The sequence below is a fragment of the Notamacropus eugenii genome, chromosome 5, assembly GCF_028372415.1.
Source record: "Notamacropus eugenii isolate mMacEug1 chromosome 5, mMacEug1.pri_v2, whole genome shotgun sequence".
In the NCBI taxonomy this organism is placed as follows: domain Eukaryota; kingdom Metazoa; phylum Chordata; class Mammalia; order Diprotodontia; family Macropodidae; genus Notamacropus; species Notamacropus eugenii.
In genome coordinates this window covers 368,596,379-368,613,160 of record NC_092876.1, presented here as the reverse complement: position 1 = coordinate 368,613,160, position 16,782 = coordinate 368,596,379, and the positions used below count along the sequence as shown (strand labels likewise).

General features: G+C 34.7%; 1 protein-coding gene and 1 long non-coding RNA gene across 11 annotated transcripts in view; one reads left to right on the top strand and one right to left on the bottom strand.

Moving 5' to 3' along the window:
- The window catches only part of SENP7 (SUMO specific peptidase 7), a 165,665-nt gene that overhangs the window by 53,803 nt on the left and 95,080 nt on the right, over nucleotides 1-16,782 (bottom strand). For all 10 annotated transcript variants that reach the window (XM_072614148.1, XM_072614149.1, XM_072614150.1 and 7 more), the window contains 5 exons: nucleotides 15,368-15,725; nucleotides 14,391-14,554; nucleotides 9,536-9,682; nucleotides 1,808-1,841; nucleotides 77-253 (listed from right to left, as the gene is read on the bottom strand). In XM_072614148.1, the coding sequence (XP_072470249.1) occupies nucleotides 77-253; nucleotides 1,808-1,841; nucleotides 9,536-9,682; nucleotides 14,391-14,554; nucleotides 15,368-15,725 (880 nt within the window). The remainder of the gene's footprint in view (nucleotides 1-76; nucleotides 254-1,807; nucleotides 1,842-9,535; nucleotides 9,683-14,390; nucleotides 14,555-15,367; nucleotides 15,726-16,782) is intronic.
- LOC140506711 (uncharacterized) overlaps nucleotides 1-16,782 on the top strand; it is a 51,411-nt gene that overhangs the window by 32,885 nt on the left and 1,744 nt on the right. The window contains exons 2-3 of the long non-coding RNA XR_011968044.1: nucleotides 7,799-7,917; nucleotides 8,200-8,290. This is a non-coding gene — a long non-coding RNA (uncharacterized lncRNA). The remainder of the gene's footprint in view (nucleotides 1-7,798; nucleotides 7,918-8,199; nucleotides 8,291-16,782) is intronic.

Sequence of the window (16,782 nt, the reverse complement as noted above, 5' to 3'; positions counted from 1 at the left end):
AAAATTAGAAAAGGAAACCGAATTCTTTCTGAGACTTCTCTGGATCTGCAGAATTTAAAATTCACCATATACTTACATAGTTGCCTTAAAACAGATTTTCCAAGTTGGTTTTCAATCATTTCTAGGTAATCTGAACATGTCCAGAGGAAAATGACAGAATTTCTCTTACAATGGTTGTCATCTTTATGTGTCCACAACCCAAACTTCTTTAAATGCATGGTATCCACTAACAATGAAATCTTATTCAGAGACACTAAAGAAAACCAAAAGAAAAACTTTAAATTTTACTCATGTCATCATTTAAGAAATTAACCTATTTAGGAAGTTACCCATATCTTTTTCAAGGGGCTCCCTATTCCTTATTCCTCAGTCTATAATTTAATGTACTTCCCAATATGGGTCCAAATGAATGACCTTTTCAGCTCTATCTTACATTACTATCCTTTATGAATTTTATGTTTAAAAAAATGGGATATTACCTTGCTAGCCCAGCATTCAGAATTCCACATTCCACTTCCATGTATTCATTCACAGAAGTCACTCTCCCTATTCTTGGAATGTCATTCCCTTAACTTTCTAAAAGGCTTAATGAAGGGATTGTTAATATTCTTTCCCTCTTCAAATTACCCTCATTTACTTATACGAACATGTTATGTCTTCTGGAAGAATGTAAACTCCTTTAGAGAAGGGACTATTTTAAAGTTTTTGTCTCAGTATTCCCAGTACTTTGTATATGGTAGAATTTTAATAAATGTTAACTGAATTTCTGAACTTTATCTTAAAGATTTGAAACTAAATACAAGAAGGGATGTCATATCAAAAACAGAAAGACGGTATAGTAATTAACCGTAAATTGTACTTAAACCCTAGAGGGTCTAGTTTGTTAAAATTCAATTCCTATCATAATTTATTAAAAAGGAAAACTAGAGAAATGTTTCCTTAGGTTGAAAACTTACACTATATATATATATATATATATATATATATATTATATATATAAATTCTTCATTTTGAGCTATGATCTTAAAAGCTGAAAAGGGTCGAATGCCATCAGTAAGAACCATGAAGCAGTATTAGTGATTCAGAAGCCAATCAAAACTAAATTTGTACTTAGTGAATTACTGGTAATTATTAGTAAGGGTGACATCTTTCTAATAAAAGCTTCCCTTCTCCTCCATAAGCACTTATTTGCAACTACATGGACTGTATATAACAAATTATGAAGAGCAATAAAAGGCAATAAATTTCACGCTCAACTGACTTATTAAATCTCCCCTCAATTACTGTTTTAACTCTTCATTCCTTCTACACTAAACTTTTCCAAGTGTGACTTTTCTAAAAAAATTTAATTCTTATATCACAGAGAACTAGTAATATACTAAAACTTTCTGATATTTGTGGATTAATTTTTTTCTTCTAAAGTACTAAGTAGAGATACCTCATAGTAATTTAATGTATTGCCCTAATTAGGCCTCTTAGTATGTTTACTTAGTATGATATAAATATTGTGAAGGATGAATTTCTAAGCATCAGCATCCTGCACTATTTTGAGAATAGCTTTAGTATTTTAAAGACATTTTCAAAATCAATAATGTCGAAACTGCTGAACACCACTAAGCTGACTTGTATATTACTAAATTTTTTAGTTATGCTGAAGTGGCCACAATGAAAAGCAATTAGGAACAAAAAAGTACTTGGAAAAGGAAAAAGTGTTTCATAATATTTTCACAGAAAATTGGCAGAAATAACTTATTTTGTGCACAGAAGTACAGTGAAGAGAGTAGGTCATAAAGCAGTAATTGCTTACCTTGAAATGGAATCTTTATATACTTTGTTGTGAACTTAAAGGAAAATTAAAAAGTAAAAGTTAGTTTTGTCAAGTTGCTACTTAAAACAGCTTTCAAAATTTTTCTTTTTCAAATCATAAACTCACATCCTGCAACCTGTACTATAAAAGTTATGTCCCTTTATCAGCCAACCAAGTAAATGTTCTCATTTGAAATTTTCATGTCATAAATATTTAAGAATCATATAATCTATTTCCCATATGCTCAGTTTTAAAACCAATAACTTAAGTCAAAAAACTCAGGTAGTCTCAATGAACATTAAATTACAATAATTACTTCTTCCATATACAAAATTATGCTTCGTTGGTACAGAAATGAAGAAGCAGGATTCCTTATCAGACTAGAAAGAACCTAACATTCCACCTAATTTAAGTCACTATTTTATCTAACCTCCTAAGTTCTTATATATTTCAAATTACTGCTTTACCATTCCCCCATGCTTTTTCCTTATTGTTTTAGACACTGGCTATTTTTTAATCTGCTTTCCTTTGTCTAAGCCATTGCTTTTCTAGAACTTCAAGAAAATTTCATTTTCATTATTCTCAGAAAATACTGCCCCATTGTAGGAATTTTGCTATGAATTTTGCACAATTAGAGATGATGAATTTGCACTCATCCATTCACATTCTTTCATGATCAACAAATTTGTGACATGCCTGGTCAAGATTTGTAATGAATTTGGAATAGTACAAAGCAAAGTGATCCCCACTCAAGGTTCAAATGCACAATGCTGGCCCCCAGATTAATGTGCTTTGACTAATTAAACTAGTAAAAGATTTCAATAAAAATAGCAAAAAAAAATTTAGTGAAGTACTGGGCTTCCTACATTTATAAAATAAATAAATTTACAATAGTACAAACCATTAATCATTATTTCAAATTCTATTTCTCAAAAAAATTCCATCATCTTTGTTTTCCCACTCTTTGTACCCCTAGTATGGATCTGTCAAATTAGATAAGTCACACTCCTTTGGTACAAGTCAGCTAGGATCTAGTGTACAGAGGTTGCTTTGCTTACTATTTAAGTAGTAAACCATGGCGGGGGGGGGGGGGGGGGTGCGGAATATGTGATAGAGTGTATACACTGGCTGTAAATTTTGGCTAAAAAGATCCAGTTAAATAAAGTCAAATAATTTTTTTTATTCTGGTACTTTCAAAGAACCGTTATTTACATTTAGCCCAAAGTGTGCTATTTCTTGCCAAAAGTTAAGAAGAAAGTGCGTTGCTAAGACAAAAATTCTTAAAATGACTGCACTTTATAGCAAATGGAGCAAAGTCTAAAACTACTGCTAAAATGTTTTAATGAACCTATATATAGGCTTATAAAACACATTCTGGTAACAATAAATTTGTTTTCCTCATAAAGAATATATTCCACCCAGAGATTATATGAACACAATTACAAGACACTTTTTGCACAAATAAAGTCAGATTTAAGTAAGTGGAAAAACATCAGTTGCTCATGGGTAGGATGTGCTAATATAATAAAAATGACAGTTCTACCTAAATTAATTTACTTATTTAGTGCCATACCAATTAAACTATCAGATAATTATTTTCTAGAGCTGGATAAAATAATATCAAAATTCATTTGGAAGAACAAAAGGTCCAGAATATCAAAGGGACTAATGAAAAGAAATGCTTGGGAAGGTGGCCTAGCACTACCAGACCTCAAATTGTACTATAAAGCAGCAATTATCAAAACCACTTGGTACTGGCTAAGAAACAGAGAGGTACACAAGTGGAATAGACTTGGCACTCAAGACACAGTAGGCAAGGAATATAGCAACCTCCTGTTTGATAAACCCAAGGACCCCAGCTTCTGGATAAGAACTCACTGTTTGACAAAAATTGCTGGGAAAACTGGATAACAGTGTGGTGGAAATTAAGCATAGACCCATGCCTGACACCGTACACAAGAATAAAGTCCAAATGGGTACATGATTTAGGTATAAAGATTGATACCATGAATAAACTGGAGAAGTAAGAAATAGTATATTTAACAGATTTATGGAGAAGGGAAGAATTTTTTACTAAAGAGATAGAAAGCATTAGGAAATGCAAGATGAATAATTTTGATTACGTTAAACTGAGAAGTTTTTGCACAACCAAACCCAATGCAACCAAAATTCGGAGGGATATAGTAAATTGGAAAAGAATTTTTATGGCTAAGCTCAGGGATAAAGGCCTCATTTCTAGAATATATAGAGAACTGACTCAAATGTATAACCATACAAGTCATTCCCCAATTGATAAATGGTCAAAGGATATGAACAGGCAATTTTCAGAGGAAGAAATTAAAGATATATATAATCATATGAAAAAAATGCTCTAAATCACTTTAGATTAGAGAGATGCAAATCAAAACAACTCTGAGGTACCATATCACACCTATAAGATTGGCAAACATGACAGAACAAGAAAATGATAAATGCTGGAGAGGATGTGGGAGAGTTGGAACACTAATTCATTGTTGGTGGAGCTGTGAGCTCATCCAACCATTCTGGAGAGCAATTTGGAACTATGCCCAAAGGGCTACAAAAATGTGCATACCCTTTGACCCAGCAATATCGCTACTAGGACTGTATCCCCAAGAGATCATAAAAATGGGAAAGGGTCCCACATGTACAAAAATATCTATAGCAGCACTCTTTGTAGTTGCCAAAAACTGGAAGTCAAGGGGATGCCCATCCATTGGGGAATGGCTGAATAAATTATGGTATATGAATGTAATGGAGTACTATTGTGCCATAAGAAATGATGAACAAGAAGACTTCAGAGAGGCCTGGAAGGACTTATATGATCTGATGCTGAGTGAAAGGAGCAGAACCAGGATAACTTTGTGCACAGCAATGACCACAGTATGCGAGAGTTTTTTCTGGTAGACTTGGAATTTTGTAATAACGCAAGAACTTATTAAAAAAAAAAATCCCAGTGGTGGTTTTCTAAGGCAAAACACCTTCCACACTCAGAGAAAGAAATATGGAAGTCATTCACAGAATGTAGCAGATCATGTTTGTGTGTGTGTGTGTTTTTGTGTATCATGTTTTGATTTGTTATATGATTTCTTCCATTTATTTTAGTTCGACTACATAGCATGACTATAGTGAAAATGTACTCAATAGGAAAGTATATGTAGAACCTATACAGAATTGTATGCTGTCATGGGGAGGGAGGAGGGTAGTGGGGAGTAGGTGTGGGGGGGATAAAATCTTAATTTTATGGCAGTGATTGTAAAACATTAAAAAATAATAATAATAAAATTAAACTAAAAAAAAAAGAATATATTCCTACTGAAAGTTTTATGTTGCAATGAATATAGCATAGAAATGTAAGGCTAATCCTAGACAAAATTTGTAAGAAGCATTCCTCTCCTTTTCATGTCCTCTTTTTTCTAACTGCCCTAACAGAGATACAATTCTCAAGAGTTTGTTTTCCAGTCTCAACTTACCACTCACTGCTACATGGCAATCCTTTTATTCTTCTCTAACTGACTCTATCACACAGTAACTATTCCAAATTTTTCCTTTGGTTCTCCAACTTCCTATAAAACTTTCTCTCCTCTCCCCAGTAGGATCTCACCTATTTTATTCAGAAAACAGAAACCATTCATCTCCAGGTTTTATCACCATGCCTCAGTTGTATTCCTCCTCTAACCTTGTGGTTCCCTTTTCCCATTTATGAGTTCTTACAGAACCTCCATTTTGAGAAACCAATGTTTTACATTCTTTAGGTTTAGCCCCCATATCCCTTTGAGGCCATCTCCTCTTTCCTCCTTCCCTAGCTTTTCAGGTCTCTGTGATGTGTCATCTTCTTTTAATAAGGAGGTCAGAAGCTCTTAAAAGCAGGAACTGATTTTCTTTTTGCTTGTATTTGTATCCCCACAATTTAACACAGTGCACAGAATAAGCATCTAATGAATGCTTGGTGATTTCATTTGATATGCTCCCTGTTCTCCATTCCATATTTCAAAACTCATCATTCCCCATCCTCTCCTCCTTGCTCTAGTTGCTAAATAAGGGGAAGGACCTTTTCTATACCAAGGCTAATCCCTCCACTTGAACTCTAGATCCCATCCTCTCCTGTCTCCTGAAGCAATTGTCCCCTTAATTATTAACTATTTTTCTCTCATTTTCACCCCCTTTGTCCATTGGCTCCTCTACCACCACCTACAAAGATTCCCAGGTATCCTCAATCCTAGGGGGAAAAAAAGACTTCCCTTGACCCTGACATTCCCTCAATCTATTGCTCACAAAACAGACCTAGACAGTCTGTCTGAATAGAGAGTAAGACCCATAGAGCCAGGATTCAGTCCAAAAAGCAGGTGAAAAGTATTAACATACAATAGAAGCAACGTTTCTAATAGAGCCAGAAGCAGATAAAATACAAGAGTCACCGACATATGAAATACAAGACCCAGGTTAAGGTTGTTTTAGTAGGCATTTAACACAAAATTAGCAGAAGAGCAGAGGCAATATCAGAGTCCACAGATTAAGGAAGACTGAGAATAACAAGGCAAAAATTAGCCCAGTGTTTCCTAACCCAAAACTATGCTACAGAGCAGCAAAATACTTAAATTCACTACCACAAACCATTATATTCTCCATTGCATCAATATGGTGGCTCAAAGAGTAATGATTGAAATATGGAAAAAAGGCAGCTGGGAGGGAGTGAAGCAAGGAAGATGAGGAGAAAAGACAGTCAAGACTAAAAAATGTAGAAGGTTTTACAAAATAAGTACCTTCAGCAGCATAAGTTTAGGGTCTGAGGTAGTTCATGTAGGCTGATAGCACTATGTGGACTACCAGTTAGGAAGCACTAGTTGACACAATAGTGGTAAGCACTAACTTTGGGCAACCTCAGTGACCACACTGAGCCTTTTATGCTGAAGGGGACAAAGTAGTGCTGCCTGTTCCCCACAATATTTCTGCTGCTTGCTTCTGAACTTGTTCCTCTCAGCCTACGACCTGAGGCACTTCCTACTCTGGAACAACAGGCTGGTGAGGGTCCCCTTTCACAGACTGCCCTGGATTCATTACCTGGAACTAAGCAATGGACAACAAAGCAGCCAATTCACATCTGTTCCCACATCCTGTGGTGCCCTGCTGAGTCCAGAACCTCCTCTTGCTCCCTGGTAGCTGAGGGTGTTCTGCCCATGACCAGTCCTGGCTAGACCCTATCTCTAATGTCCATAGACCTCTCTATCTTACTATGGTGACCAGAGCTATGAACATTCTTTTTCTTGGATTTCCCCATAAGGAGTTAGTCTGGTGCATTTTCTAGATCTGTCTAGAGGAGTTGGGGGGGAAGGGGCTCCTTGCCCTACATCCTGCTATTCCAGCATCTTAACTCCCCTATATTTCTTGATGTCTAGCAGTTGTTCATTATGCAGCACTAACCTTTCTGTACACACTATTTTATATTATATTTATATGCTACAAAAACCAGATTCACTCCCTTCATACTCCACTAAGTAATCATCCCCTTGAAAGGTCTTAATCATATCTCTATTCATATCCATATCTTATATCACTTCTCTTCCTTTCGCTTTCCCCTTATCTAGTATCATGTTTACATGTAGTAGGCATTAAATAAACATTAAATATTGACTGAAGATGAAATTGTACATGTATGCTTTTCCCCAACAATTTTTTTTCTATTACCTAAATTTTTTCTATTGATTTGATGATACAACTTCTTGGATCTTTGCATAAAGTTATTAACAGCAGTCCAGGACTTACAGATGTCTAATTCATGAATAGTCCATATACAGAGAAGAATCACTACTAAAGACTCTGCCACCCAAAGTTCTTAAAGCCTTAAATAAACACAGAAGCCTAGCTTGAGTTCCTACACAGAGGTTCTTAACCTGGGATCCAGAAAACTTCCTTTTCTTGTTTTTGCTTTAGAAGTTTAAGAATTGTATTTCAGTAAAGTTCCTTTTATTGCAGATTTGACATCTAGAGACTTATCTTGATCTTCTTCATTCATACTTGGCTGAAAATATAGAGGTAATGAGGAGGCTCACTGAAGAGAGCTTTGATCTCGAGTCAGTCTCAGACAATTAGAGGTATGTGGCAAGTCATTTGACCTCTCTCTGCCTTAGTTTCCTCATCTTTAAAATGGTAGTAACAACAACAACAATACCTACCTCATAATAGTACCTACCTCCCAGGGGTGTTGTAAAAATAAAATGAGATAATAATTGTAAAGCAATCTGCAAGCCTTAAAGCATCATATAAATGTTAATTATAATTATTATCAATAATAAAATATGCTAGAAAGACAGTTTAAAAAAAAGAATTGTATTTCAATACAATTGACTTCCTTTGTAACTTTAATCTTTTTTGAGTCACAAACTCCTTGGGCAGTCTGATGAAGTTGATGGACTCCTCAGAATAATGTTTGGAATAAAATTCAGAGGATTACAGAGGAAACAAAAGGTGAGTGGGAAAAATAAGATGTAATTTTTTTCCCAAGTTGACAGATTCTGTGAAACCAAATTAAAATCCTTGATCTGAGGCCAAGAAGTTATCACTGAACAACCATCTCCCAGCCCACTGCTCCCTCTGTACTGTGTGCTCCCTGACTCCATACTGCCTTCCAGACTTTGAACTACTGATACAAATTCCTGCCACCTGTCTAACCTCTTGGATTTTGCTACCCCAAAAACTCTAGCTTGACTCAGAAGGATACTGCTTATTGTTTTGGATCAGGATTTAGACCATGTCCTCTTTTTTTACAAGGCTCTTATCATCAGATCCAATAATTATTGGAATTTACTTGTACCAACAAAATCTCAAGGGGCAAGGATGTAACAAGTAAAGCAGTACTATAGTTTAAAAACATTCAGAGCTTAATGAGCTTTTAAGGACTAGCCTGGGAACCTGACCACCATTTATAAAACTGTCTTTAGGGCAAAATGCTTTCAGAGTTCCAAACAAAATAAATGACTTATAAATGAACTTTTATAACACTACCCATTCCTAAGCTGAGGATTTCTAGTACACCTAAGTGTTATAACTTGAGTTGTATAGTGCACTTGTCCCAGTTTAGTACAGAGCAAGAAGAATTGTAAAAATTGTTACATCATATTACTGTACTTTTCAGATACTTTTGCTCTTATGTAAAAGATAAATACAAGTTTTTTAAGGAATGTGTCAAAATTAGAGAAATAAGAGAATTTTAGAAGGAATGTCTTCTAGCCCAACACCCTCATTTTACATGTGAGAAAACTGAGGTGCAAAGAGGTAAACTCTTGTCCAAGGTCACAAAACTTGTCATTTTTTTTATCTCAAAGTAACATCAAAACAAAAAAAATAAAGGATGATATGCTTAAAAATAAAGACAGTATGGGATAGTAGAAGAAAATCAGCCAGTGACTAGCTCAGTGAATTTAGGCAAATCACCCAATTTTTTTGAGCCTCTGTTTCTTACCCTGGAATGTAAAGCACTTTATAAATCTTAAATTTCTATGTAAATATATGCAATTGTTATAGTTTGAGTAATTAGAAATTATAAGAATTGAAAATGAAAGACCTGAAAACAGCAATAACTACTTTAAAAATCTAAAGCATCTGATAAAAATGAATTTCTAAATCCTTCTCTTGCTATTTTTACTCAAAGAAATTCACAAATATTTTATTTGTGATAAGTTACAAAAATATCTCAAGCTAAAAAATACTTACAGTAACACAACCACTAGAAACTCCTCTTATGCTGCCAATGTAAATAGAGGTAAATGTAACATCCAAGTGTAAATCCATCTCATTACTGGGTGTAATACAGGAAAAATTTTCCATGATGAGACTTTCTGAAAATATATTTGGTGAAACCTAGAAAAAAAATAAAGGATAAAATAAACTACATTAAGTATTAAATGAATATCAAATACTGAAAAATTAATGTACAATTTCAGTTTTAAATGCCTTCTATTATACACATTTTACATAATGAATTAGTCTATATTCTTATCTAAAAATTAAGTTAAATTGAATCATTTCCAAGTTCTCTTCCAAATAGAACTACCATTCTATAATTTACCAATGCCTGCAGTTTACATACAGAAGTAGTAAGTGACAAATCAAACTGCCATTTTGGTCAACATCTTGCTCAGTAAAAACAGTGAGCTTATCTTGCAAAAAAAGTTGTTTTAAATAACTGTCTCTCCCAAAATGAATTCCATGTAACAGTTCTTAAACTTTTTCTGAATCTAAATCAATGTCATTGAAATTAATAGCTTTAGCTATTTGCTGAGGAAGGCCTTCCCCCAAAAGGTTAATTCATTTGGGGCATTTAATTGTAATAGAGGTTCCCAAAAAACCAAGATATAGCTTTTGGTGAGCACAGGAATGGTAACTGTGTGAATCTAAGACAGCACACTCTGTTATGCCAATCCTATTTGCTTTACCATTATGATACCTATATGCTTATTATTACCTACAGAGGCAGATGCTATTCATCATCACTTAAAGACAGATAATATGTTGGTCCTATTCAAACTCTTAGCAACATTACAGTTTTTAGGCTGACTTTCTTTGTATCCCCATCTGCCCAGCTTCACTCATATTCCCTTTCAGTGTGCCATATATATGAGACAAATAATGTTCCCTATACCAGAGCCATGTGATAATACAGCTGCTGGCCCAGCTCATATCAGTACAGAACTTCTTCACCATCATGATCCTCTTTACTACCCTTACTCACAACAACCATGTGAAGAAAATAAAAGACAGGAAACTAATCCCCATCACAGATGTCTGCTGAGATAAGCACAAAATAATCCCTCTTTCTACTCACAAGTAAGGCTAATTTTCCTTTAAAGGCATTGAGTTGAACTTTGAGTCTTAGTTGGCTCAGGGAGCTTAAAGGTTTCAGCATTTTCTGATCACCTAAGTATAAAGCAGCCCCAAAGAGCTCTAGGACTCTCACATGCTTGACTGGTAACTCAAGAAGGGAGCTTCCCTCAGCCAAATCAACTCAAGATGTCCTCGATGCCAATGCTTCTTTAACAGCCTTCTCCTTCTGTGGCTAAGTAAATCTCTTTTTTTGTTGTTGAGCGATGAAAAACCTATAAGTATCTCTTTCATTTTGCTCCAAAATATAACATACCCTGTCAGGGGATTGGCCTGAACAAGGCCCAACTCAAATTTGGACTTTTTTAAAAAGATAGAATAAATGGAGTAAAAAGAAAGAAAAGTTTCACTGGGTCTTCACAATTTGTTAGACACAATTACAGTCTTAAAATGACAGCCCAGATTTTCTTATAATCCATGTACTCACATTAATAGCTAGGGTGGGGAAGCTGTAAGGTATTTTAGTGTCTTTTTTTTCACATGCGTTGTTAGTGAGGATTTACAGTGCTTTAGTGAGGACCTCCAAGACTGTAACTTGGAAGTGAATATATTCTCATGTTTCAATACCAGAGACTTTATTCTGCAAAATTACACTCAATGTAGCACATAAATGTTGTTATTCAGTCATTTTCAGTCATGTTCAACTCTTTGTGAACCAATTTGAAGTTTTCTTGGCAGAGATGCTAGAGTGGTTTGCCATTTCCTTCTCCAGCTCATTTTATAGATGAAGAAACTGAGGCAAACAGGGCTAAGTGACTTGCCCAGGATCATAAAGCTAGTAAAATCTGAGGCCACATTTGAATTCTGGAAGGTGAATCTTCCTGATCCCTGGGCTGGCACTCTTATCCACTGTGCCACCTAGCTGTCCCTAAATAGCAATAATCAAATTTATCTCATCACTAATTGCAACAATGGAGGGAAGTGAAGATCATACTCCCATAAAGGTGACTGGTGCAAATTTTAGTTTGGTGCTACCTGTTTCATTGTATTCATTCTCAAATAGTAGTACTACTTAGTTTCTTAATTTGATGTCATTTCATACATCAACTTGAATGCTACTAAGGAAGTATAATTCATATAGAGGTTTTTAACTTGGAATAATCAACTGAATTTTTTTAATTATAAATTGTTCAATTGTATGCAAAAACAATTCATGAGGATCGGTGATCTCACTGATTTGGATATTCACTCCAAAAATGCAGATTGCAACTCGTCCACATCTGCCTATCCTGTGTTCCTCTTCTTGCCCATAAGGTCACCAGAAGGGATCTACTTAATGAGCCAGAGACCTTTTCAAGGCTCTCCTAATACTGCAAAGATAACACAGAAGTATTAAGGTTATCCACCTGTCTTCTCTCATTGTGTCCTCACTACAAGCCTAGTCTAAATTCTTTTTCCATTACATATTTGCCTGGTTTCATCCTTCATCCTAATATGTTGCATTCTTCTCATACCCACAATGTTCTTTTCCATTGACTTGTGTTGCACTCATTATCAATTCTTCATAGGCTGTTATGTTCTAAGCCTGACAGCTATATAACGACACCTGTAGAATATTGGTATTAAAATAATGGGCTCCTATTTGGGTGTGAAATTTGAGGTCATTAAAGAAATTATGAAATTTCCTGAAGGCATGCTCTCTTCCTTTGATTTAATTATGAGTCTAATATTGTCCATTTATAATGTTTCCCAAATATACTGATGAACAAGGCTCTCTAAACATCTATCCAACTGCATATCAAACCTGAGTAATACACATTCTTCATTCATTTGTTTTTTTCCTGTGTAAGTGATCAGGTTAAATTCTTTTTAATAGTTATGATATCATTTCTAAGTTCAATCTATTCAAATGTATGACCCTACTCAGATCCTAGTGGCTAGGATATAGTATCTATTAGCAATAATAGTAATCTATTTGTTCTCAAGTCACTCTCCCTCCTTTCTTGAGCAATTTGAGTCTTCCTTTCCATCCCAAAACTTACTCTAACATTTAGGTAAAAGATACATATAAATAGGTATATCTATCTATAGATAGGTATAGATAAATAGGTATATCTGTGAGTGTATTTCTATATACACATACATATATATGCATATGCATACACCCAAACATACTTGGAAGATATTTAAGGGAATATATACATATATGAATACATATCTATATTACTGTATATACAAAAAGATAACGTCTTGTCTGTTTTTCATTTACCTACTTCTGTATGGCACCTTCTGCCACCATCAATACAGAAGAGGGGATCTGTTCAGACTGAGGGCCATTAAGTATTTTTGTGTTTCATCGAGAGTCAAGATGCAATAATTTTGTCCTAGATTTACAATAATTTTGTTATGCAAAAGCTTTTTAATTTCTTATAATCATTTTTTATCATTTTTATTTTATTTTTCTGCTATTCTGTTAAATATCTTGGTTTCCAAGTTCATCAACCTACTCAAATGTCATGAACTTCACTCCACCTTGGCTATATACAACAAAGGTCACATACCTGATCTTGTTATCACCCACAATTGTTCTATTTCCATAATTAGGAACCATGATTTTTTTTTACCTCAACATAATTTTCTATAATTACATCTCTCCCTATGTCTCATTCCTCCTTAACCTATTCTTCATCCTCAGTATGACTTACAATCTCTTGATTCCTCATTTCTGAGATCATCAACTCTGTTATGATAATATTCTCCAGGATTGCCAGTCTTAATCTCTAACTGAACAGTTCAACTTCACACTTTCCCTCTGAACATCTACTAGGTTTATATTGCAGAAAAATCAAATAATGAGGTAAAAGACTCATGAACAAAAAATGTTAAGATCAGCTGTTTTCGTAGTGGCAAACAACTGGGCTGTCCATCAATTGGGAAATGGAGAAAAAAATCATGATATAGAAATATAAATGAATACTATTGTCATATTTTAAAAATGATGGATTTCTGAGAATCTTGTTAAGACCTATATGAAGTAGCAGAGGATAAAATGAGCAAAGCCAAGACAGCAATTTATACAATAAGAATATCATTGTATCATTTCTCTATTTTGTCATCTTTGCCAATTTGCAGGGCATAATTCTTATATTTGGTATTCAAAACCTACCCTCCTCCTTCCCTTCTTGGATCTTCTTACACCTTACACCTTCTAATCCCTTCCCAAGTACTCTTCAATTCAGTGACATTAGCCTCCTTCTACTCCTTGAACAAGATAAAATCCATCCATCTCCTGACACATTATATATACTGCCCTGCTAACTATTTCAATACCTTTAGTCAATAAAATCATCATTTATGAAAATTTGAGCAGAGTACTAAGGAGAAGCCAAATGAGTACTAGCAGAATGGGATTGCTTGTTTTAGCAAATGCAAGGAAAACATACTTAAATAAATGACCTATGGGAATCATGAAGAAAGAAGATATGTAGCCAAATCAAAAGATCCTTTCAGCTGCGAGTAAGAAATGACAAGATGAAGCAGCAGGGTCCTTTTACTTCAAAATGAGAAAACAATTATACGTTTTGCTACAGATAACATCATTACATTATACATATGTATATATACACGTATGTATTTATATATGTTATATGTATAAACTTTTTAAAGTGCTTTTGATTGGAATTAATATACTTATTAATAAAAACAAAGATTTTCGGTCAATATTGATACTGTATCAGAATTGACTTACCTGCACAGATTTAGATGCTGTCAGAATTGTTTCTTCTGACAACTCCAATTCAGATACTCTTTCCCCATCTTTAATGACAAGCTCATAGCCTTGTCCAGGTTGTAAACTAAGTGTGTCTGAATTGTTTTGTTCAATAGGCCCTTCTTCATCACTGGAAACAACAACTAAAAAAGAAAAATGTATTCTTAAACTGAATTACTATTATTAATCTCCAGAAAAGACTTGTAATTGACATTAAATATCAGCTAGATTAAATAATAAATCATAACATGATGGAAAAATTCAAAAATTGACTTGTCCTTCAATGCTTTACTTACATCTAGAATATATGATATGTTTTCTACCAATCACAGGATCTTTTTTAGCTCAAAAGGACATTTAAGAGAATCTAGTCTAAAACCTTTTATTTTACAAATGAAGAAGCTGTACCCCAAATTAACTAAGTAACTTGATCAAGATCACATAGGTAGATGATGCAAACACAAACCTTATGACCCCCAATCCAAATCAATGTCGTTCTGTAAATGCAAACTATGTCCCAATACTTAAGAGATTCAAAGGCCTAAATAAATAAAAACTAAGGACTTTGCAGACTGGATTCTAGTTCTAACAATGAACTGTTCTATTTAACACAAGCTCATTGTACCTAAAGTTCCTGAACATCAGGATACTGGCTCTTACAGGATCTTTCAATAAATTTACATCTTATGAAAATGATAATAAAACACCTTCCCCAGCAAGAACTCATACTACCACTAAACCAACCAGACAATATAACAAGATCTGTGATACAAACAAGTAAAGCCTTCAGTCTCTAAACAAGAGAATACATTCTACAATCATGACATAGAAAGCTGTTTCTTTTGGTTAGGAAGGGGAAAAGAAAAGTAAGAGGGTGATGGGGAGAAAGTCCAAAAATGATGGTAGTTCTCCAATGCTTTATGTGGTTCAGCCATCAAATAACAGTTGATACTTACTTGGTTCAACAGAGACCAACAATTGTTTCTCCTCATACTTTCTGCTTCGCAATTTTCTTAGAACAGGAACCTCTGCCTCTGTCACCAACATACTGACATTATCAACAATGGAAGAAATCTCCAGAGCATCACTGCAAACTGGGTTCAGGTTCTGAAATGGCCCGGTGGCTGAAGAGTCAGAAAAGCTGTCCTGGGCACAACTTACAATAACCTCCTGGCTCTCAAAAGAGGGAGGCTTCATAAAACTAATTTCCACAGTCTCCAGCGTGTTTCCTTGTAAGGCTTTAAGATCATGCAAATAGTCATTTTCACTTGGATCCCCACATTCAGAAGGCAATAAATCATATTCTTGTTCTTTCTACACAACACAAATAATGTACAGAATATATATTAATATTATTCAAATTTACCTTTTTAAGCACAAATTTTAATGCCATATTGGCCTTGAAGAAAAAACACACAGGCTAAAGATAAAAAAAAAACCAACTTAGTATTGTTTACTTAACTATAATAAAAAGAAAATTTTTAAGGCTTTTAAAAAACATTTTGACTTTTGTAGATAACAAGAGAACAGCATTGCCAGTTGCCTAAGTAGCAAGCACATCTAACTTGACAGCAGAAAGCAAATTAAGCAGTTTGAAAACCAAGACCTAATCAGAAACTGTAGCTGTTTTACATTGAAATTCTAATATCTGTATTATTCCTAAGTTGTCCCAATATTAATCCCTTTGATATGGAAAGTATTTATGGGACAATGAGGTGGCACAGTGAGTAAAGTGCTGGGCCTGAAGTGGAGAAGTTTCATCTTCCTCAGTTCAAATCTGGCCTCAGACACTTACTAGCTGTGTGAGCCTATGCAAGTCACATAATCCTGTTTGTCTCAGTTTCCTCATCTGTAAAATAAGCTGGAGAAAGAAATGTCAAACCACTCCAGTATCTCTGCCAAGAAAACCCCAAATGGGGTCACAAAGAGTCAGACATGACTGCAAATGAATGAGCAAGGCCATTTACGTCTACATAGATAAAGTGCCAGGTCTGGAGTCAGGAAGGTCTGAATTCAAATCTGACCTCAGATACTTCATAGCTTTTATGACCTTGGGCAAGTCACTTAATTTCCATTTGCCTCAGCTTCCTCATCTATAAAAAAGGAGATATTACCACCTACTTCCCAGGATTGTTGTAAGGATCACATGAAATAATTACTGTGAAGCACTTAGCACAGTGCCTGGAACACAGTAAGCACTATACAATGTTAGCTATTGTTACTATTATTATTACTGATCAATTATTAACCAACCAACTCAACCAAAAACTTAGTTTTATTAACCAGTTTATTACTGGTTAATTTGGTGAGGAGAGAGGGGGAGACAGTAAAACCAAGCTAAAAGGTTCAGAGCTGAAAAATATATAGGAGG